The 22,385-nt window shown below is 43.6% G+C and overlaps 1 protein-coding gene across 1 annotated transcript in view; it reads right to left on the bottom strand.

Moving 5' to 3' along the window:
• The window catches only part of RFTN1 (raftlin, lipid raft linker 1), a 161,891-nt gene that overhangs the window by 101,734 nt on the left and 37,772 nt on the right, over positions 1-22,385 (bottom strand). Inside the window, exon 2 of the mRNA XM_004692186.2 lies at positions 1,345-1,531. Coding sequence (XP_004692243.1) covers positions 1,345-1,531 — 187 coding nt within the window. The remainder of the gene's footprint in view (positions 1-1,344; positions 1,532-22,385) is intronic.

Here is a 22,385-nt window from a genome sequence, read left to right as displayed (position 1 = left end):
TGTGTGTGTGTGTGTGTGTGTGTGTGTGTGTGTGTAGAAGAACGGAGATGTAGACCAGATTGGTGCAGAGGGGCTATGAGGATTCACCAGAGACAGAGTGGGGACAGAGAGATTTACTGAAGCACACTGCTGAGGGGAGCAGTGGGCAGGGCAGGAGAGGTCTGCTGTGCCATGTAGGATCTCCTGGCTGGGGATCGAACTCAGGCCATAGTGCTGAGACTTAGTCCCAAGGCCACCAGGAGGCCCCAAGGGATTTCTTTCTTTGTGGCTGCCCATCAGGGAGCTAGAATGATTGTTAAAGTTACCCAGGCAGGCAGGGCAGGCATTCTGGATGTGTGAATACAGACCCACAGGGAAGGCCATCTTCTCTTTCTTGAACCCTCCCCCTCCAGCCAGTATCTCATTCGTCTTGAGCCATTTTCCTCTTCTGGGAAGTGAGTCCATTAGCTCACAGCCTGTCCTCAGTGGAAGTGAAGAAGCCTATTAAACACCCCAGCTCCATTACTGGCTTGTAACTAACTGTTCCCCAAAGTGAGGGTTCCCTTTAAAATATCCCTCCCATGGTAGCTGGCTGAAGGACACACTGGATTTCCTTTGCCAGACTTTATTTCAATTTTTATATTGATGAGAGCAGCAAAAACACTCTGCTTGCTCTCCCTCCTTCACTGTTTGAAAGTGAATCATTTAAAGTGACTATTCCTCCTACCTGAGAAGCCAATCTCCATCTCCCTCTTCCTAATTAGACCCAATAAAAAATACAAGCCAGCATTCATATGAGAGGGCCATACTGGAAAATAACCCCCAAGCCTTAGAAAGCAAAATCAAGACCAAATCAATGACAACCTTTGATTCAAAAGGGGCCTGTTAGTCCCTCCCATGTCACCGACAGAACTGAGGGAGGGTTCAAAATGTTCAAAGACTTCTAGAGTTTGGAGGAAAGCATTCCGTTTGCATAGAACCTTTTAGAAGAGCAATATGTTCTCCAGCCCTGCTTTGCAGATGAACAGGATTCTCATTCAGCCAGCTCCACCATTCTAGGAGTATACCTTCTGAGGAGCTGTTTCTCTCCTGGAGTTTAATCCAATAAATTAAAGGAAGGAAAGACATAAACTAGAGCTGTCTAGTTATGCAGTGGGGCTTGGACAGTTGTATGACTATGAACCTGGCTGCCTAACACTTGCTTTCCCTGGCCAAGGGAAGGGACCCTGGGAATAGCATGCACATTTCAAGCAGCCACTCTCACCACCCCACCCCACCCCACCCCCATCCGCCCAAGTCCGCTCCTCCTCCATTCTACACACTAACCACCTCCCCAGTGTCCACTAACCACCCACCCAGCCTTACTTGTCAGTTTTCTTGATCAGGATAGCTCTGAAGATGTGTTCCAGGGGTGTTTTCTTCCGCTCTTGGGTCGGCTGAACAAAGGGGTGCAGTGTCACCAGGGAGAAGCCTTGCTGGTACAGCTCCAGAAGCTGGGCGGGCAGGTCTCTCAGGGAGGCCAGCCTCACCGCCGAGGAGCGAGGGAGCTCCGCTGGGAGAGGAGAGAGGAGCAAGTCAGAGGCCATCACAACCACCACCCTGGCCCGGCACGTCTCTCTCCCCTGCCCGCCAATGGATGGAGCTTGCTAAAACTGAGCTTGTTCCAGTTTTCAGGTTTTAACTACTGTTTTCAAAGAGAACATACAAATAGCAGGTTTTTGTTTTTGTTTGTTTGTTTGTTTGTTTTTTAACTCATCTGATGGCATTGATAGTTGGATGTTTTAAAACATAGAGTCAGTCTTCTTACAGGTCATACTGGGAGTCGTCCCTACCCCCTCAGAAAAGAAATAGAAAAAGAAAGTGGAAGAGACCACAATATATGGAAATATAAAATTGCCAGTTGGCAAAAAGCAGTATAAACAAAGTCAAGACAAACTGGGACACAGAGGGGTTATTGCATTAGTTTGCAAAGAAATTGCTCAACAAGACACAGACAGAAAGAAAAAAGGTCATAAAAGATGAGTCAATATCAAAAAGATACTCAAGTAATTCAACATATCAAATCCAATAAATATTTTACAGTTACTGACTTATTTTAAAATTTGGGTAAAATTTTTTTGAGAATTATAAGATACAAAAATCAAGTGTACAAATGTATATACAATGTCAAGTCTGCTTCTCTGCCCTATCCCAGACAATCAATATTATCCTTTTAAATCTTTTTTAAAAACACAAGAACAATCACTGAATTCATACACAGGTAAATAAATCTCTATATATCCGTCCCTTTTTATACAAATGGTAGCATAATACTATGCACCTGCCTCTTAATCAATTTTATCAGTTAACAGGATATGTTTCTTAGCCATCATTCAAAAGCAGTCCACAGGGTTCCTGTACATTCTTTCCACAGATGTGGTGTATCTTTGTGTGATGAACCACAGATTATTCTACTTTTTCTTTTATAAATTATGCTTTAATGAAAGACCCCACCGCCTACACAATTTCACATGTGTGTATGTATAGTATATCTAAAAAAAAATTCATTCCTAGTGTGGAATTTCTGGGCTAAAGGGCAACATATTGCAATTTTTCAGACTTGTGAGATTTCCTCCACATAGCAGTCTGGATTTAGCTCCCCTCAGGGGTGCCGACATTTCTCTTCCATGCCCTGGTGAATCTCATCCTGAAACAATGATCCCTATGAAGTGGCACTTCATAGTTTTCTTATTGTGTAGCCTGTTTTATTTTATATAAACATGTCATGTGTAAATGCTATCTGGGTTGTCTTTCTGTTGTGTGTTCGTAACCTTTGCCTAGTTTTCTCATCAGTCCTTTTTTCTATTGGTTTATTGAAACTATCTAGTAGAAGGTTTAATTTTCATTGGTGATATTAGTTGCAAATATCTTTCCCCAATTTTTGTTTGACTTTTTATTTTCCACAAGGTGGGCTTCACCATAAGGATTTTTTTTTAATGTAGCTCAATTAATCAATCTTATAATCAGTGGTGATTCCTGGTAATACATACTTTGTTTTTTGCTTGTAAATCTTTGATCCCTTTGGGGTTATGCAATATGAATTCAACATCCTCCCTCCAGGTTTGTCCATTTTTCCTCACTGACTTAGGATGCCACCTTTAACAAACATTAAATTCTCCTTACATTTAAGTACAATGTGATGTACATGTAATGTGATATATTAACCTATTTCAACAATTTTAGTTTTGCATCTATTTTGATATCTCTCCAGGTGTTTTCCTAAATGTTCCCAGACATTTACTTTCTGAATCTTCCTGTCTATTCTTATTTGTTTTCCTACAAGATCCTTCAAATTAGCTCAGCATATTCCCCCCTAAAAATGAGGGGATCTTGTTGACATTTTTTATTGAAATTGTAGCTTGGTAGAGGGAGAATGGTTATTTTCATCATGCTGCAAGTTCCCGTTTGAGAATACCGCATAATTTTTGTTTGAGTCTTCTTTTGGGTCCCTCCGGGTGTGATGAAGTTTCCTTCACCTTGATACTGCACACTAATCATACTTTTTCCAGGTACACTGATTACTATTGCAACAACAGACTTTTTTTTTTTTTAATTGATGATATTCACCATGGCAAGAATGTTGAGGAAACATTCTGTTGAAGGGATGACCCTTTCTGACCCATCCTCCCCTTAATACAGGGTATTAAGTTATGACTGGATCATGGATGGTTTTAAAGATACATGGACAAAGAGAGTCACTCCAGGGTTGGTTGAATTAGCAGAAATCTGGAACCAAAGAGCTCTTACTAGAGGACTAGAAAAATACTGGAACTGCCCAATAATGGGTCTTAAGGCCTAATAAGAAAAACAAGTAAGTCTGTTAAGTTCTGAAGCTAAAGGTCAGGCTGTGTTGATCCTATGATACTCCTGTATAAAAGAATTAGAAGTATAGAGAGACACCAACTAAAACATTTTTTTCTGGAAGAAACCACAAAAACAATATTGGAGAGTGAATGGAAAAGATAGGGGTGGGTGGAAAGGCAGTTTTTATTTTGTATTCTGAGTATTATTACCATCAACAGGGGCCACCTGGGAGTAGTACTTGGGGAAAACTTTAATTTCCTTCTTTAAAGATGTAAAAACAATATTATTGAGAAGTTATTCATCTATTTTTAGAATAATGTGTGATTTTAAAAAACACACACTTAGCAAAATCTAGGGCTACTTAAGAAAAGTACTTAACTTCAGATAATGTAGCTCTCATTTCCATACATCATACAGGAAACTTACAGGAAAAAAATCTATAACAATGATTCACTCCAAGTGTCCGGCCTCCTGGAGAATTCCCCATCAATAACAGCGACACATATTTGTTGGGCCAGCACAGCACAAAAGTAGGCAATCTTTCCCTTGCATGGGCATCTTCTGGATATGCTTCCACACAAAAAGCCTAACGGGGCCCTCCCTGGTGGCGCAGCGGGTTAAAGCACAGCACTGAGAATCTAAAGCTGCTTCCTCATGAGTTCGATTCCCGCCTGCCCCGAGGTGACCACATGGTGTGGCAGACCTCTCCTGGCCCGCCCTCTGCTCCCCTCAGCAGTGTACTTCATCGATCTGCCTGTTCTGCTCCCCACTCTGTCTCTGGTGAATCCTCTCACCCTCCGCATCTCTGGCCTGTACCCCAGTTCTGTATGAATAAATAAACAAATCTTTAAAAAAAAAAAAAGCCTAACGGTAGCTCCCTTCCTCCCATCCCCTGCACACAGAAGCCTGGTAAGGGGTCCCCAAGAAGCTGTGTAGCTTTGAAGGACTCCTGGCCTGCACCCAGCACTGCACAGCAGGGTCCCCCTGCACACAACTTGGCCCAGCAGCACATGGGAACTCTAGAAATAGACACTCTTGAGTCCCACTCTGGTCTTTGAGATTTGTATGTAGACTCTGAGGCTGAGAAATACTCCAGAGGGCTCCAACTGGCTCTCCAGCCATGCTCCTCTCCACTGGCAAAGTGCCCATGGATCTAAGGCTTTGCTCCCCTCTGTGACCCTCACCCCAAATTCACACAGCCAAGACCCTGCATGTCCCTGCCCTGACAGCCCCGGGGCCATGATGGGCAGACCTCTGGTCTGGGTAATGAGGGTAATGGGGCCCCCTGCAAGGTTGCACCCCCAGGCAAAATGAGGAGGGAGACTAGGGTAGGCAAGGGAAGGAGACCCTTGTCCCAGCGCTGAGTCCATAGGGCATGAGACAGTAACCAAGATCAATAAATATGCAATGCCTATGTTTAAAAATAAAAGAGTTAGTGCGGGTGAAAAAAGTTCCTGATGAACAAAATATGAACAGAAACTTTCATCAGGAAAGGATTGGGATGGCTGATTTGCCTCTGGCCTCAAGCTCCGGTGGCTGGCATACACTGTTCCTGAACCGTCTTAAATGTGGCTTCACCCTAGCAACCACCTCCTCTTGCCCCTGGTCCAGGGCCCTGCAAATGCAAGGAGCAACTCTGGATGTAGGCAAGCAGGAGAGGTTTCCGCTGCTGTCACAAGACTACAGAGCAACTGAGGCTGCTGTGTTAGAAAAACAGATGTTGTATTAGAAAAACATATGCGGGCCCTCCCTGGTGGCACAGCGGGTTAAAGCACAGTACAAAGAAGCTTAAGCCACTTCCGCATGAGTTCGATTCCCGCCTGCCGCCTGCCCCGGAAGTGACCACATGGCGTGGCAGACCTCTCCTGACCCGCCCGCTGCTCCCCTTAGCAGTGTACTTCATTGATCTGCCTGTTCTGCTCCCCGCTCTGTCTCTGGTGAACTCTCTCACCCTCCGCATCTCTGGCCTGTACCCCAGTTCTGTATGAATAAATAAATAAATCTAAAAGAAAAAAAAGAAAAATATATGCATCACACTTTCATTTTAAAAAATAGCAAATGGACTTCAGGGAGGAGTGTAAGCCTTTCTGAAGACCAACAATATCGATAAAACCTGAAAATACTATGCAGCACTAAGATCTGTTTTTCTTTGATAAAACTGTGTGTAAAGAGCATCTGTGAATCCTGAAATAGGAGACTCCAACTCAACCAGTTTCTACGGTTCAATATTTTGTAAATGTTTCAAGTTGTTCAAATTCTTACTCTTTATTAAGATTTTCATAATTTACACTTGTTTCCTCTTATGTGTCACACGATAATGAAAACAGTAATAAAAGGAGTCCGTGTGTTTGGGATGCTAATACAGGCTCACTATTGTTAAGAGTGGTTATGTATTATTAGTGTTGATAGTCTAAACCATTCCTCATGACAACTAATCCTGACTAGCGAAGGTAGTGTCCTAGTATAAAATGGAGATCATAACATCAGCCTGTCTTCCATCATGAAGTGACGGTAAATACCAACTGGAATGTACAATTGATAAAGTTCAACATTATCCACTGACGCCACTCTGGTATTGGCAATGGTGGGCGGGGAGTGGCTGGGGCTGGTCACTTGCAGATGGTAATGACAAGATGATAGGGACCATTAAGTCCTCCCACTCCTCCCCCACACCCCTTCCCCTCCAGGCACCGAAATCAATGCACTAAAAATACTAGTCAATCAACCACTGTATAGTTAAATGCTTCCTGAATAAAACATAATACCTTTTAAATTTTTATTTTAAAATCTGAAGATGTACCTCCTGTCAAAACTCAGCAATTTTATGGCTTTAATTTTGGGTATGCATGCTGTCGAAGTAAGTTTGGCTTCATGCTTAGAAAACAAATAAAAATGAATTCCACCATCGTATCACAGTAATAATAAAAAAACCCTAAACAACCAGGTTCCTACTGTAAATATGATTAAAGACCTTAATTTCCTGTTTCGATGTGAACCTTAACCTTAACAGGACCACCTTGTTCTTGTCAAGTGAGCAAGTTCCCTTATTATTACTAGAAAAATAAACCAAGGGATGACTTATCCAGGGTGGAGAGACAAAGCTAGGCCCATGGTCTACTTCTCGCCCCACCCAGCAGAGTAAGTCTCCTTGATGTCTTGCATCTCGTTTCATCTCTAAGGGATGTAACCCCGGGTCTGTCATGTCATTCTCACCCTATCTCTTGGGTCCCTCATTTAGAAAACAGAGACCCTGAAGAGGCAATTTTCAAAAGAGTTTCCAGCTTTTTTTTTTTTTTTTAAGATTTATTTATTGATGCATACAAAGCTGGGTACAGTCCAGAGGTGCAGGGGTGGTGAGAGGATTCACCAGACGCAGAGTGGGGAACAGAACAGGCAGATGGACGAAGTACACTGCTGAGGGGAGTAGCGGGAGAGACAGGAGAGGTCTGCACCATGTGGGTCAGCTCCCTGGCTGGGGACTGAACTCGTGCTGAAGTGGTTGCAGCTAGCTTCATAGTGCTTTGCTTTAACCCACTGTGTCACCAGGGAGGGCCTGCAGTTTCCAGCGTTAAAACACAATGATTTATTATTTCAATGTGAAGACTATGGCGCCAGTTTCTAATTCTAAAGTGACACTGGTCAACACAATAAATGCTGTCGATGTGAACTGAGAATCCCTCACCCACCGACCAGAGCCAAATGGGAATAAGGAATAACCAAGATGGAAAGAGAGGCAGGGAAATATGGCAGGGAAAGCCACCGCCAAATGAAAACCACTCCTTCTGCCTGTTCCAGGGACTAGAGGGAAATCTGCTGCTCTTCCTGTTCCCTGGAATTTCTGGGAGCTTCCCAGGGGAGTTCTAGGGAAGAGATGTCTGAGCAGTGGTGGGAAAGAAAAGGGGTATTTAAGAAGTATATCAGGCCCTCCCTGGTGGAACAACGGGTTAGGACGCAGCATTGCAAGCTGGCGGCAGCCGGATCAGTGCAGCGTTCGATCCCCGCCTCAGAGGTGACCACATGGCCCAGCAGACCTCTCCCGACCCACCTACTGCTCCCCTCAGCAGTGTATTTCTGCCTGTGCTGCTCCCCACTCTGTCTCTGTTGAATCCTCTCACCCCCCCACCTCTGGCCTGTGCCCCAGTTCTTGTATGCATAAATAAATAAAATTTTTTTTAAATCGTATGTTTCTCTGCAACTTCCAATCTGTCACGTTCCTCAGGCTTTTCCATTAGGATCAGCCCACAAGCCTGGGTCTGGCTGGATGCCTTCTAGCTCCCCTCTGGACTGGCTCTCATCTCACAGTCTGTCAGAGGTGCCCGTGGGGGTTCCAAGTTCAGGAACTGGGTTTCACAGGTACCAGACAGGTAAAGTAGAGCCACAGCCCAGGGAAGAACAATGAGCACCTAAGCCCCTCCTCACCACAGGGGCAGCATCTAGTCTTCTAGCCAGGATCCAGGGGGGCCAGAACTTCTAGTTCTTACCTTCAAGAAATCTTGGACTTGGTAGAAACTCTCCTACTCTTTCGATCTGGAAAATTACTTCTATTTTATTTTCAACCCCGTATGTTCCAAAGCCAAGACCTACTCGGTTATAGTCTGGACGGGGCAGTTGGTAACTCAGGGCCTGGGTGCCTCACCCCCCTTCTCTCCCTGGTCTCCCACCAGATGTGCTACAAGTGTTGGTCAGTAAAAAGCCTTCAATTCTGTTCATTCCCACATCATCACACCTGACACCAGGCTTCAAGGCTCCATCAGCACGTACCGGGCCTCTATCCCCAACACCTCCCTTCTCTTCAGTGATGCAGAGAAGAACAGAGTTCAGAACCACAACGTAGTATTTTACATCACTTGGAAATCCTTTTTTCCCCCCCCCTCATAAACCATAAAATATAAAAAATACTGTCGTAAAGATATTTTGGGTGGCCCAAGAGCCCAACGATCTCTCGAAATCAGTGTTCTGTTTTTATTTCAGAAACTCGCTCCATATAAATAAGTAAATCATTATGCTAAGAGTGAAAAAAAAGAATGAAAAGCAAAGCAAAAGAAAGGAATAAAAACATGGTGGTGGAGGGGAGGGAGAGGAGTAATCTACCAAACCACACATTTCTTAGCACTCCTGGGATAAAGTAGATTTTTGTCTTTGCTATGACAACGTTTTGTTTAGCAAAAACAATCCACAGCCCATTTGTTCCCAGAAAATGAAGCCCTTCAGACATCTGCAGAAGAGCCAACGCAATGTCTTTGCCGCCTCAAACTTTATTACTGGGAAAGCACCAGCTTCCAGCACCCGAAAGAAACCTGAGCACAGCCACTGCCCATGTCCCTCCACGCTCAGGGAACCACTCGGCTTCTGTTTTTAGCCCAGAAATCATGGGTGACTTGAACCCAATTATTCAAAGTTGGACTTTGCTTTTCTAATTACATCCGCTAATGGATCTGTCAATACCTGGGACTCAACATCAGCGAGAGATACCATCTCCCGCCCTAATATCCCTCACAGGTGAAGCTGCTAATGACATAGTTCAACCCATTTTTTTTCTCCCTTAAGTTCCTTGAAGGCCACTGTTTCTACAACATCCATCTGCCTGGGCTTTGCAGTCGATCCAATTTTGAAAAACACTAAAATCAATCATTTTTTTTTCCAATATGGGGCTTTTCATGGTATAGGCAAGGAGTAGGAATTCGATTTTTAAAATCATATTTGCAGCTTATGTCTTCTGTATGTGTCACTTCTAAATCTCTGGAAATGTTGGAGTGGTCTGGGGTGGCTGGCTCTGTACCCCCAGGTCCTCGGGGCAGGGCCAGCATGGCCTCCTGGACTGGGCACAAACCAGCCTGATTTTTCCCACTAGGATGAAGAACCAATCCCCTAAAGTCCTGATTCTGGGGCTTCTAGGGAAGCAGCGTAACGAGCGGCCATTTTGGAGCATTTAAAAGGGAATGATGCCCATGGGCTTGCTCTTTTATATTTCCTTCTTACATCAGTGTTCATTTTTGTAATATACTTGATTTTTCCCCTCAAGTGCAGTCGTCTTAGCTCTTCCACCATCAGAGCACCCAGTAACTGTCACTATAGTCCCTTGCATTCTTCCCTCCCCTCTATCTGCCTCACATCTATAGCTTGCCTCAACTTTCGTCTCTTTTCTGAACTGTTGTTTGGTTTCCTTATAGTCCACCTATAAATGGAGACACCTCACATTTTAATTTTTCTGTCCGACTTATTTGGATTAGCATAACCCCTTCCAGCTCCATCCATGATGCTGCAAATGGCATGCATTTATCCTTTTTGATCACCGAGTAGTATTCCACTGTGTATACACACCACACCTTCTTGACCACTCATCTGGTTCTGGGCTAGCTCTTTGCTGTCAGAACTTTTGCAGACGGCTGCTGCCACACAGGTTGGGTGGGAAGTGGACCTCCGTTCCCAGGGTGGCAGGGGGGACAACCTCAGCAGAGCAGGCTTCTGCCAAACCCTGTGGTGGCAGGACTTGGCTCTGCCCTGGGCACCACAGGCCCTGGCTCCAGATGTGACCTTGCTGCACCTTTCTGCTCCTACAGCGGTGGTCCACCCCCCACCACCTGTCAGTAATGACCTCTCTCCTCCTTCTCCTTCTAACGTGCTAGTTCTTCCTCTCCCTCTCCCTTGTTAGTTAAGATAAACCCTTGGGGCTTTTGGTTTGCTTGTTTTTGCTGCACCAAAGGCCCTGTACCAAAGTGAGGAGTGGCAGGACCCAGAACTGAAGAGAGACTGTTTGTAGGCCCTGCCTCCCACAACTGAAAAAGTTAAAACTTTCGTTTTAGAGCTTTTCGAGTTCAAATTCCTGTCATCATCTTATCAAAGTTAGGTTTCCAAAACCTAAAAACCCCACAAATCCAGGCTCAGGAGGCCACACCATTAAAACATTATTCTACATTCTTTTTAAATTAAATTCAAATAAAGTAATATATAAGTATCTTGATATAAAGAATATAAAATGAATCATCTGGAAGTGAACAGCTGAGTGGCCTTAAGTACATTCACAATGCACAATCATCTCCTCTATCTACTTCTAAAACATATCAATATCTCAAAAGGAAACCCCATGCCCTAACCAGCAATTGTTCCCCCACTCCCCTCCCTATTCACACCCCTACAACCACCTATCTGCTTCCATAAAACAAAATCCCTTTCTTTTTTTAAATAAAATTTTATTGATTTGCTTTCACGTACGTAACGACATGATTTGGGGGTCACCTTCACACCTTAACATGTGCACCAGCTTCACTCACCCTTCAACAAAACTCTAGTGACAATTCTTAATAATTTAACTAAATAAATGATAGTCTCAAAGGGGAAATCTCAGGAAGATTAAAAGCACTTGTTAAGCTTATGGAAACCTAGCATTCTCTAGGTCAGTCAGGGAGTAATTGGAAAAGCAACAGATGCCTCATCAAATGAGTTAAGATGCAGACCACAACACAGGCCACCAGACTGTCATGACAACGGGCAGGGGTGGAGGGAGCCTCGCTGTCATTTCAGAAGGTCAAGAGTCACTGAATCACACAAGCACAAGACGGCACTATAAAAAGTCAGCGTCTAGGTGTTATTTATAAGGAGAATGCATGAATAATTCCCATGGACTGGACACATTGAGCAACCCCCCAAAATGGCATTATTTCTCATTGCATCTCACCAGTCCATTTGATCAGAAAAGACACAAGCTAAGATTCATCAAGACAACTTATAAAGAAACACCAAGCCCCCATGCTGCTTAGATTTGCAATGGGGTACTCAAATATTAAACATAACCAGCTAGAAATGGAACCCAGAGTATTAATAAAATATTCCATACACTTTAAAGGACTTTTTATAGAAAAGATACACCACGTCCTCAGACTCTCTAACCAAACCCATCCATACCAAATCCAACAAGAGTTTAGCACGAGTCAGAAGGGAAGCAACTTATCAATATTTCATGCTATTTTCTTCGTTGAGCATGGTAGCTTATGCTCCTGGTAATTCTTTTGATTTTGAGAATACAGTGAGCTGATTGCATCAAAGACCAGCCACTAAAGAATATGTACAGAAACCAGGAAAATTAAATTATTTAGAATGTAAATGGGACCCTATATGGATTGATATGATAAAGTGTCAAGTTATTGTATAACAGTAATCAGCACTGAAAATATTCAGCACTTGAAATGTGACTAGTCCACACTGAATGTACCATAAGGGTAAAATATACACCAGGTTTCAGAGACGTATAGCACATGAAACAAAAAAAGAATATAAAATATTTAAGAAGTTTTAAAATATTGATAACACATTGAACAACATTTTGGTGGCATTAAGAATAAATATATTACATTCCACCTGTTCCTTTTAACCAGTTTTTTTAATTATTCATTTTTACTGAGCTAGCACTGGTTTACGTCACTGTTTGTATGTTGGAAGTGCAGGTTGTGTGCCTTCCGGTGACGTTACTAGAATGCTCCCACCACCAAAGCACCCACAGCATACCTCGGCAGTCCACCTCCATAGTCCACTTCCGTCCACTCTGCTCCCTTCCCACCTTGTTCTATGGTCCACATTCAAGGGTTAGTTTTTGAGTTTGGCATTACTGGAACCTTTGTCTGGCTTCTCCATATTCCACCCAAAGTGACACCATCTGATGTCTTTCTCCTTCAGACTTAATGCACTTAGCATAATCCCTTCCAGCTCCATCCAGGAAGCTATAAATGGCAGGAGCTTATGCTTTTTAACTGCTGAGTAATATTTCCTTGTGTATATTAACCACCTCTTCTGGATCCAGTCAACTGTTTGGGGCAGTTAGGCATTTTCCACAATTCGGTTATGGTAAGTAGTGCTGCCGTGAATAGGGGAGTGCTGGTTTCCGGTCAGCTTTTCACCCATGTTAAACGAGGCTACTAGAGAATGTGGCCCCCGATATACTTCCATAGGACAGCTCTGTGCTCTGTGCTATCACTCTGTGTCTTTCACAGAGCCCATGACAACTTTTCAATCTACAAGTTGTCCATTTATTCTTTTTCTGTCTTTCCCACTAAGCCCCACCAGGACAGAGCCCTCCAGGGCTTTTTGGTCAACCAGTCAGCCCACTCAAGTGCCTGGAGAAGGCTTAGGTAAAACTCTCTTTAAGGAGGACATTCTCCACTGACAGTCATGCCCATGTCATGATGGAACCAGCACTTTCCCGATCCAAGTAAGTGTATTGCATAGTCACCTGCACCCTCTCTGAGGATGATGATCCCTGAGGCCCCCACAAAGCAGGTTAGCTATGAGACCAAGATGAAGGAATGCTGCTTGATTCTAGAAAACTATTAGCCTGTGTGAAGCTCAGAGGGCTCTTGGAGACATGTTTTTTTTGTTGTTGTTGTTTGTTTGTTTGTTTGGTAGTAAAATATACCGAACATAAAGTGACATCTTAACTCCTGTAACGTGCACAGTCAATGACACTGAATACATTCACGCCTCTGAGCAACCACCCCCACCATCCTCTTCAGGAAGGCCTCTTTTAAGCAAATGTGTCTGCCACACCTCCTGCTCAACCTCACCTCTGTGTACCCCTCAGGTGTGCACAGGAGATACAGAGAGGCAGGGATTTAAAAGAAGCTGTTAGGAGCCATACAACTCACCAAAGTGAAAACCTGCCACTGGCAAACCTCAAAGGCTGATATGACAAGAAAAAGATAAAATTTTCACTTTGCAGAGATGGTCAATAATGAAAGAACAGAGACCATGATAACACATAAAAAGTGACTGGGAATCTGAACCCCAAACTGCATTTAAATAAAAAGTCTTCCCCAAACTATGCTGTCCTGAGGCCTAGCATGCTTCAGTGTGACATCCACAGAGGAAACGGAGAGCATATTTTGGTGTTTTTTTTTTAACATTTAATTTTTCTATTTTATTGGTCACATAGAGTTCTATTGAATAGTGCAAAATGACCAATTTTGGCGACAGCTTATTTTTTCAACAATTGTTGAAAAAATTATAATACAAATGGTAGATTGTGTTATTGTTCACAAACAATGAGCGCCCCCTTCCCTGTATGAGGACTGTTATACATCCCTACTCATGGCCACGTGGCTTTTGTTTTTTTTTGTTTTTTTTTGAGAGAAATATAGAGTTGATAAATATATATATATTACAATTTCTTTTGATGCTGCATACATTTCCAGAGGTGGGGGGGGGAGTGTCTCACCTTTAAAGCAGTTTCACATTGGTATCAAAAATGAAGATTTTACTCAAGAGAGTCTTTTAAAATTTCTGAGTCTAATAATATAAAATAATGTGCTTTGGAAACGGCCGGAAAGCATAAAACTTTGCTAGGTCAAGACGACTTTCAGGAGTTTATGAAAGAACGAATTCCACTCTAGGGGTTGGACACAACTTCGGCCCACCGGGAAAGCCCATTCGTGGGTGCAAAGGCAAAGACTTGCCAGCACACCCACATCGGTGGGGTCACTATATTCTCCTTTTCCTCACTAGAGAACACAACATATGCGTGGCACCATCACATACACCATTTGTAAGACTTACCAAAAGTCCCACCAACCATAAATACACCTTAGTAACTAATATTCTTCTATATCTGACATCAGAAAAGATTCAACAGAAGTCAGGGCCAGACGGTTCTCGTGTCTAAAACAGGCTGTGCACCTGCGCTATCAGCTTTGCATGAACAATTACTGTGTTCACGTGCAAACTCCCAAATTGGTGCATGGAAATAGAAAATCATACGTAGAGCAGCTCCGGGCTCTGCTAAGCAATTTGCATGCAAAATTGTCATCAATACGCTCCTGTTTACTTTTTACCCATGTCAGAGGTGGGGGCCTTTGCGGCCTGAGGTGGCGGAGTTTAAGAGACCATTTGGTGCTTATTCTAAAGAAGGGGTTCCTCAAGCATCCAGTAGAAAGAGGAGGAAAAACTGGCTATCAAGTAGAATAGTTAGGTGAGAGCAAATGGCCCAGGGCTACCCTTCAGAGCAATCAAACAAAAAGGAAACTTGGCTTTTAAGAAGTTTGTATTTACACACAGCAAAATGCCATGGGGCTGACCCAGGCAGGAGAAAGGGTTTTCTCATTTAGTTGAAATGAACCACTAAGAACTTTGGCCACCCTCGTTTCTCTCCTCCTTTCCTTCCCGTGTGCCACGTGTGACGACCAAGTGCTTGAACGGTCTGCTTGAAGTGTGACATACAAACAGCGTTTCATCACTTCATATGTAATAATGCCCTAATAACTGTGTATTGGCTACATGTTGAAATGCTAATTTAATATATTGGATTAAAAAATAGACTCTTAAAATTAATTTACCTGTTATACTTTAATGGGCTACTAGAAAATTTTAAATTATATCCATGGCTCGCACTTTATTTCTATGAGGCAGGTCTGTTCCAGAATGTTTGTTTAAAATAGTTCCACTTTGCTTCAGTCCCCCCAAAACCATAATCTTGTCTCTACCTTTATTATTAAGATACCAATTTAATTCCTTCCTAAGCTGCAGTTCACTGGAGTTGGGGGGTTCAATCCTTTTCCTAAAACAGACTTCAATACCCAAGAGTGGGGAAAAGCTGCCAAAATATTTACAGAATGGGATCAAATCACTAACCTTCCCTTTTGCTAGCTGTGACAATTCCAAATTAGAGGGAGAAGTATGACTTTCACTCCTTTGCCTGTGTTGCTTGGTCCCCGAGACCCCACATCTGTAGTAACAGAATTGCACCAGCGTCTGAAGTGTTTACCTCTCTGGAACAGGCGTGTTCTCAACCTTTTTCTGCCCCTACTCCTGTTAGCAGGTCGAAAACACCCTCCCGAGTCACACCTCTCCCTGACTCGGGGAATTTCTAGCTGAGACTCAACCGTGAATCACCCACGCCGGCCAACGTGGAAATAACGGCTGGAGGCAGCCAGCCAGTCAGTATGACACCAAGAATCTTCACTTCAGAAACATCAACAGGCAGCGGGTCTGTTTTGTGGTGTCCCTAGAAGTGCTTTGTACTGAGTTTTCCAGTTGATTTATGTTACATTCCAGAAGCACAAGTCCCCCCTCCTGCACTTATAAACACATCCCCACCTGTAATATTTTGACTTTGCTCAGCTGACTCCCTTCCTGTGCTTCTTTGCTTGGTTGCTTTGGGGTGGGGTGGGATGGGGACTTCATGGTCAGTATGAACTGACTATGATCATCACTTTAAAATAATGGCAGTGTCATCTGTCTTAATTCGAAGTGACACAAATCCTTTCAAGGGAAATAGAAACCAGAAATCTAGAATGAAATGAGCTGGTGATGGAGCGAATTTGGTGCCGACAGGGCGGTAGGCAGCCAGGATTCCAGCTCTGCAGCCAAATAACAGGGGTTCAAATCTCAGAGACACCCCAAACTCACTGTATGACTCTGGATGAGGTATGAACCCATATGGGCCTCAATTCTGCCTGTGTCAGATGAAAGTGGCCTCTATCTTACTAAGCTGACGTGGGCATCAAGTGAGGTGGGGTACACAAAGCACAAGAACTGGGGCCCCCTATACATGGAGCTGCCAAAATTATTATTGTGAGTGTTATTATCACCTGGAGTCCTGACATCCCCAATTTATTACCAGGCATGACAGAGCTTCACGTCCATTAGAGGATTCTTATGTCCTGAAACCTTGCAGCGTTACAGCTGTATTTCTATATGACCCTAATTTCTTAGCCTAAAGCTACATTTTTCTCCCTTATAACTCTTTTAATTTTTATTCACTTCTGAATGGGAACCAAAAATGGGTCCAGACTGACTATCAGGACTCAGAAACACAAATGAGCTCAAAGGCAGGTTGAGGATGCTGTCTATGCTCTGTACCGGACTCCAGCAGAGACTTCTGTGACACAGTTGGCCCTTGAAGAACATGGGCTTGACATGCACGGTCCCACTAATCATTTTCAGACAGAATCTTGAGTATCTGAGGATCCTGGTGTACTCTGAGGTCCTTGGTTCCACTCGGGTACCAAGGAATGACTGTCTCATCAAGCTTATAAGGAGTCAGACATCGTGTGGAGGAGCCATGGGGGAATACACTTAGAGCTGTTAGCACACGACAGACCAGGAAGAAGTAGATGATGAGGGGAAAGTGAAGAGGAAGAGGCATCTCCACCCTGAACACACTCCATACCCATCTCAAACCCACTCCAGATTTACAAAATTGGGCAAGAAGAAAATACCTCTATGAAGAGACTGATGTTCCCTGACAATTTCAGCCTCTCTACTCTCCTTTCCTACCCACATCTCCTATATTCCTCTTCTATCACCAACTAGGCTCATATCCTAAATTGTTTTCCTCTCAAGTCTGTCCTGTCTGTCAAGTCTGTCAAGTCTGTAAATCTACCTGGGACCATTTCAGATATAACATTTAAAATGATAAAATGAGTCCTAAAAGTATATAATTCCTTTTTAAAGATTTACTTTATTTACTTATGCATTTAAGAACGGGAGGGTGGGGAGCAGGTAAAAGGATTCACCAGAGACAGAGTGGGGAGCAGAACAGGCAGATCTACTAAAATACACTGTTGAAGGGAGCAGTGGGCAAGACAGGAGAGGTCTGCTGTGCCATGCGGGTCAGCTCCCTGCCCACGGATTGCAGCATTGGTTGGTAACAGCTTGATAGTGCTGAGACTTTAACCCCTGTGCCACCAGAAGGGCCCCAAATTTGTAACTCTTAACTACTACGAAGAGGAGACTGAACAGGTGTCTCGCCACACCTAGGCACACATGGTGGTGGGCTCAGAAGGAAAAGACAGGCAGGTTGGGGATCTGAGGCCTCTACTTCCTGGGGTTCAGAATGTCTCAGAGCCTCCCACTGCACCATGATGTTACATGACCTGAAATCCACCCACAGTCTGTTCAGGTTGACATTTCCCCTCTCTGTGCTGCCTGGGTGACTTCCATATGCAGTATCACTATACAGCACCAGTTAGATAGTGAGCTATCTCTAACTGCTCCAGAGCTGGGAGAGGCACTCAACTTAGTATTAGAATAATAAGCCTAACAAATGCTAAAAACTTAAAAGCAAAAAAAAAAAAAAAAAAAAAAAAAAGAAAAGAAAAAAAAAAAAAAAAAAAACAAAAAACAAACCCACGGATGTTGTGTCTGTTCTACATCAACCAGAAAAGGTATTATTTTGCTTTCTCTTAGGATACATTAGGTTCAAATCTCTTTCTGCTTTTATCCCATATAAAACAAAGCCAAACAAATAGCTAGGAGATGAAAAAGAGAAATGGTAAGAACAGCTTCTTGCTTCTGGTGTGCGTGGGCTGGACTAATGGTGATGATGGCAAGGAATTTCTAGGACACTGGAGAGGAAGTGTTAGGTGGGCCCTTGGATCCTTCTGTGGTTCAGAAGATCTCTGAGTCAGAGGCACAGATCTGAGACTTGTCTTACCTGGCAGAAATGCTCATTGCAACCATGGGCATGGATAAATTTTCACCATGAAAGAACATGCAGAGAGAAGCGCAGACCTACAGCCGAGCAGTACTAAGCCTTTGACACTGAGAGGCCAGGTCAAGACGGACAGGCCTGCCAAGTGGGCAGAGGAGCAGCCAGAGAGACAGGGGAGTGCTGAGAGAGAAGCCAAGGGAGGAGAGCTGCAGAAAATCTCGAAGGTGACCTCCACATACATAGTGGCTAGATTAACCAAAGCCTTTCATGCCTCCAGGATATGAGGTATAACCCTCACCCCATGCGGGACCCCAAGGCTAGCAGGGTGCTCTCTAAGATTCCCATGAGTTTCTGCTTGCACAGTCGAGTCATGGGCTGATGAAAAGCTAGCTGGAGGTAGTGCCAAACCCTGCGTGTGCCAGCTGTACTGGTCAAATAGAACATAAACTGAAGTAACAGTGGTGAGCAAGGGTGACTCTAAGGAAGCAAAGATTTTGCAAGAAAGCGCAGCTGGAAGCCATCCCCATGAAGGAGGTTGGGGAGTAGAAATAACAAAAGACAAAGGGAAAGGAAGTGGTTAAATAAATGCCCACTGTGTATTCAGACTGCCCAGAGAAATCGATGGTCTCCCTCCACCTTAAAAAATTTTAAATGAAAAGTTCAGATGGTGTATTTTGGGCTGATGCAAAAAAGATGATGATGATATTTAATCAATAAAAACAACTACAAAGGCCACAGCTATACAGCTAAAAAGATAGGCAGATGACTGTGCACTTGTGTGTTTCAGGCTAAATAAAATGTTTAGGTGTATATGTGTCTATACACACAATAAATATACTTGCTTTGAATGGGTCCCTATTAAAACCAACTTTTTTGATTTACTGACCAATTATGGTCTCAAGTGTGACAAAGAGGGAGTGGTCAGCGTTCCCGGAGAGTCCAGTAATGAGGAGTGGAAAAAATGCCCAGGATTTAGAGTTAGGCCTGTGTAAGTGGAGAAATGTAACTGAAGCCAGGCTGGAGACAAGTCAACTGTTAGCTGACAATTTCATTGCCGGACCCTGCCACCCATCATATGCTTTTTCACTGAGTGTTTTAGCATTTAAATGCTAGTTTTTAATCTCCACTTCCAAGATTCGCTGTTTGAAAGAATTCTATACCTGAAAGAGTCTTTACAGACTATAAAGATGAGGATGATAGAAGCATTATGAAAACAATCATCCTTTAATTTTCAAACACTCCTTGAGCTAGGTACTCCATTTTAAAGATGTGGAAACAATCAGAGAGGTTGAGTAACTTCCCCAGGTTGCACAGCCTATAAGTTGGGGGACCCAAGATTCGAACTCAAGCATTAGGAGCCTATGCTCTTACCCTCTACACTGTCAGGACCTGTAATCACTGAAGTCAGTCCTCTCAAAGATGGTCAAATGATGTCCACGGGGATGAAACAGTATCTACAGATACACAGCTAGCAACAGAGCTGGGATTATACAAGACCCAGACTCTCAATTCAGTGCTCTTCTCACCATGCTACGATGGGATATGATTCAACCACAAGGAGAGACAAATGTTGACATTTATAGCAAAATGGAAGGACTCTGAGGGCATGATGCATAGTAAGGTGGGGGTCAAAAAAAAAAAAACACTCAAAAACCACCCGTACTGTCCTCTGGATTCGGCTTCATGCCTCCAGGCTGTGTTTCATTTAGGTTCCATCTGTAGCCAACTGCTTAGATCAGTATTTTCTTGAAAAGCTGATCACAGCAAGGCAAACAAAGGCTTTCTTAAAAACATAACGTTTATTTCTTCAATGAATTCCTAGCATGATCGTGTTTGTATAAAAAAATAGAGCAAGAACGCATGCAACATGTTTACTGCATAAACGTCTATCCCGGGAGAACCAGAACAAGAATAGCTACACCGTGGTTATAAATAGCCACCAGAGACCAGACTTGCTTAATTTCAGGCTATGACAAGAAAATAAATCCAATTTCCAAGTTGGAAGTTTAGGAGTGCTATTCAAAGACATTTATAAAGCGGGGACAATGGAATTCAGGGGAGCAAATGCAAACAACATGCAGTTGACCTTCTTCTTGATCCTGCAGTTGACCTTCTCCCTGACTCCCTGTTCATGGGCAGAGGTCAAAGATCCAGGGCAGAAGACTAAGTGGGGTCATGGCAGACCCCTACAAAACATATGAACATGGCCAGTGTGAGCTACTCCTGGTAGGAAACAAAGTTTCCTCATTCACCTCCTCTTCCCAGTGAGGATAACGCTTTCTAAAAACCTATGTGGACATATCTTTGTGGGCTTAAGGCTAGTCAGGGACTGCAAGGCCTTCCTAGAACCCCATATTCCTCATCCAACAGGCAAAAAAATGATCCTGTCACTTTATTCTGAACTTCTAAAATTAGTTATGGCGAGAGAATCCTTTTACAGAAAACATCTTACACTTCTTACTCTACAGTTAAGATTCCTGTTGTGGTCCTTCCTGGTGGTGCAATGGGTAAAAGCACAGCACTATGAAGCTGGCCACAGCCACTGCAGCACAAGTTCGATCCCTGGCCAGGGAGGTGACCCACATGGTGCAGCAGACCTATCCTGTCTCACCCACTGCTTCCCTCAGCAGTGGATTTCAGTCAATCTTCCTGTTCTGCTCCCCACTCTGTCTCTGGTGAATCCTCTCTCCCCCAACACCTCTGGCCTACACCCTAGTTCTTCTATGCACAAAAAAATACATCTTTTTTAAAAACAAGATTTCTGCCCCCTGGTTTTCCATAATCCAGTTTAACGCGTTGTTACAGATCTGTGGTAAGATTTTCTAGGCAATGGGTCTCAGTCCTTTGTTACACCTTTGACCCTTTCTCCCTCTCCCCTATCTTAATCTTTAGAGACCTCACCTCAGTTATTAACGTTAGTATGTTTTAGAAAATATTTAGCTTTGCTGAATAATCTGCTATGGGAAGGTCTAATATTTCTCTTTGCCACACTGCCTTTACTATGCTTCATCCCCTCAAACTCCTTCCATTGTGCTGTCAACAGCTCATCTCTCCTTCCAGCTGAATAGTCTCTCACTGTGTGCATAAACCACATCTTCTTAATCACACCAGCCCTCGGTGAGCAGTTAAAATGCTCCCATTCGCAGCTACTGTAAATAATGCTGCGACAGAGCACAGAGTTTTTGAACTTATGGTCTCACGTTCTCTGGCTACATTGCCCCAAAAGGGACTGCTGGGTCATGGGGTATCTCCATTCTTAACCCCTACATTCCCACACAGTGGCTAGGGCTCCTATTTTCTCCACATCCTCTCCAGCGCCTGTTGTTGGGGATCCTTTTTTTTTTTAAGCTTTATTTATGCATACAGAACTGGGGTACAGGCCAGAGGGGAGACAGAGTGGGGAGCAGAACAGAGATAAAGTACAGTACTGGGGGAGCAGTGTGCGAGACAGGCGAGGTCTGCTATGCCATGTGGGTCACCTCCAGGGCTGGAAATCGAACTCGCGCTGCAGCCACTGTAGCCAGCTTCACAGCGCTGCATTTTAACCCACTGCGCCACCAGGGAGAGCCCGATGGGGATCTTTTTAATACGCACCTTTCTCACGGCATACAATGACATTTCCATATGGGTTTGGCTGGCTGCACCTCATAAAAGGGTAATGATTATTTTTCTAGGCATTTAAAAAGTGTTTAAATTGTATCTGGTCAAAACTTGAAAAACATTAAGACTTCTAATGATCCAGTACACCAGGAAAAGGTGGGGCTAATGTCTTTAAACTCCCTCCACAGTTAAGAGGGATGCCCCTAAGATAAACTCATGCTTTGAACCAGATTTCCCACTATGGTGATAGCTTGTGCTTCGCCTCCAATGGCGCTGAGGAGCTTCCTTTAACCAAGAGCAAAGGTCCAGGAACAGAGCATTGTCTGAGTAGGACCAGCAGGCCCATCATCACAAGAACTAAATATCCAGACCCTGCTTTTCCCAAAAGCTACTGAGCTATCTTACTTTTCCCCCTATTATATTCAAGTTTAGATAAAAAATTCCTCGTGTTCTCGAGTTTATGGACACCTAATTTTTGGCAAAGGAGCAAAGAAGATACAATGGAACAAAGAAAATTTGTTCAGCAAGTGGTGCTGGGAAAACTGGG

This window comes from Condylura cristata, unplaced genomic scaffold (assembly GCF_000260355.1).
Source record: "Condylura cristata isolate star-nosed mole 26May11 unplaced genomic scaffold, ConCri1.0 scaffold00033, whole genome shotgun sequence".
NCBI lineage: Eukaryota > Metazoa > Chordata > Mammalia > Eulipotyphla > Talpidae > Condylura > Condylura cristata.
The sequence above is the reverse complement of the archived record's forward strand: the minus strand, read 5'-3'. Positions and strand labels throughout refer to the sequence as shown.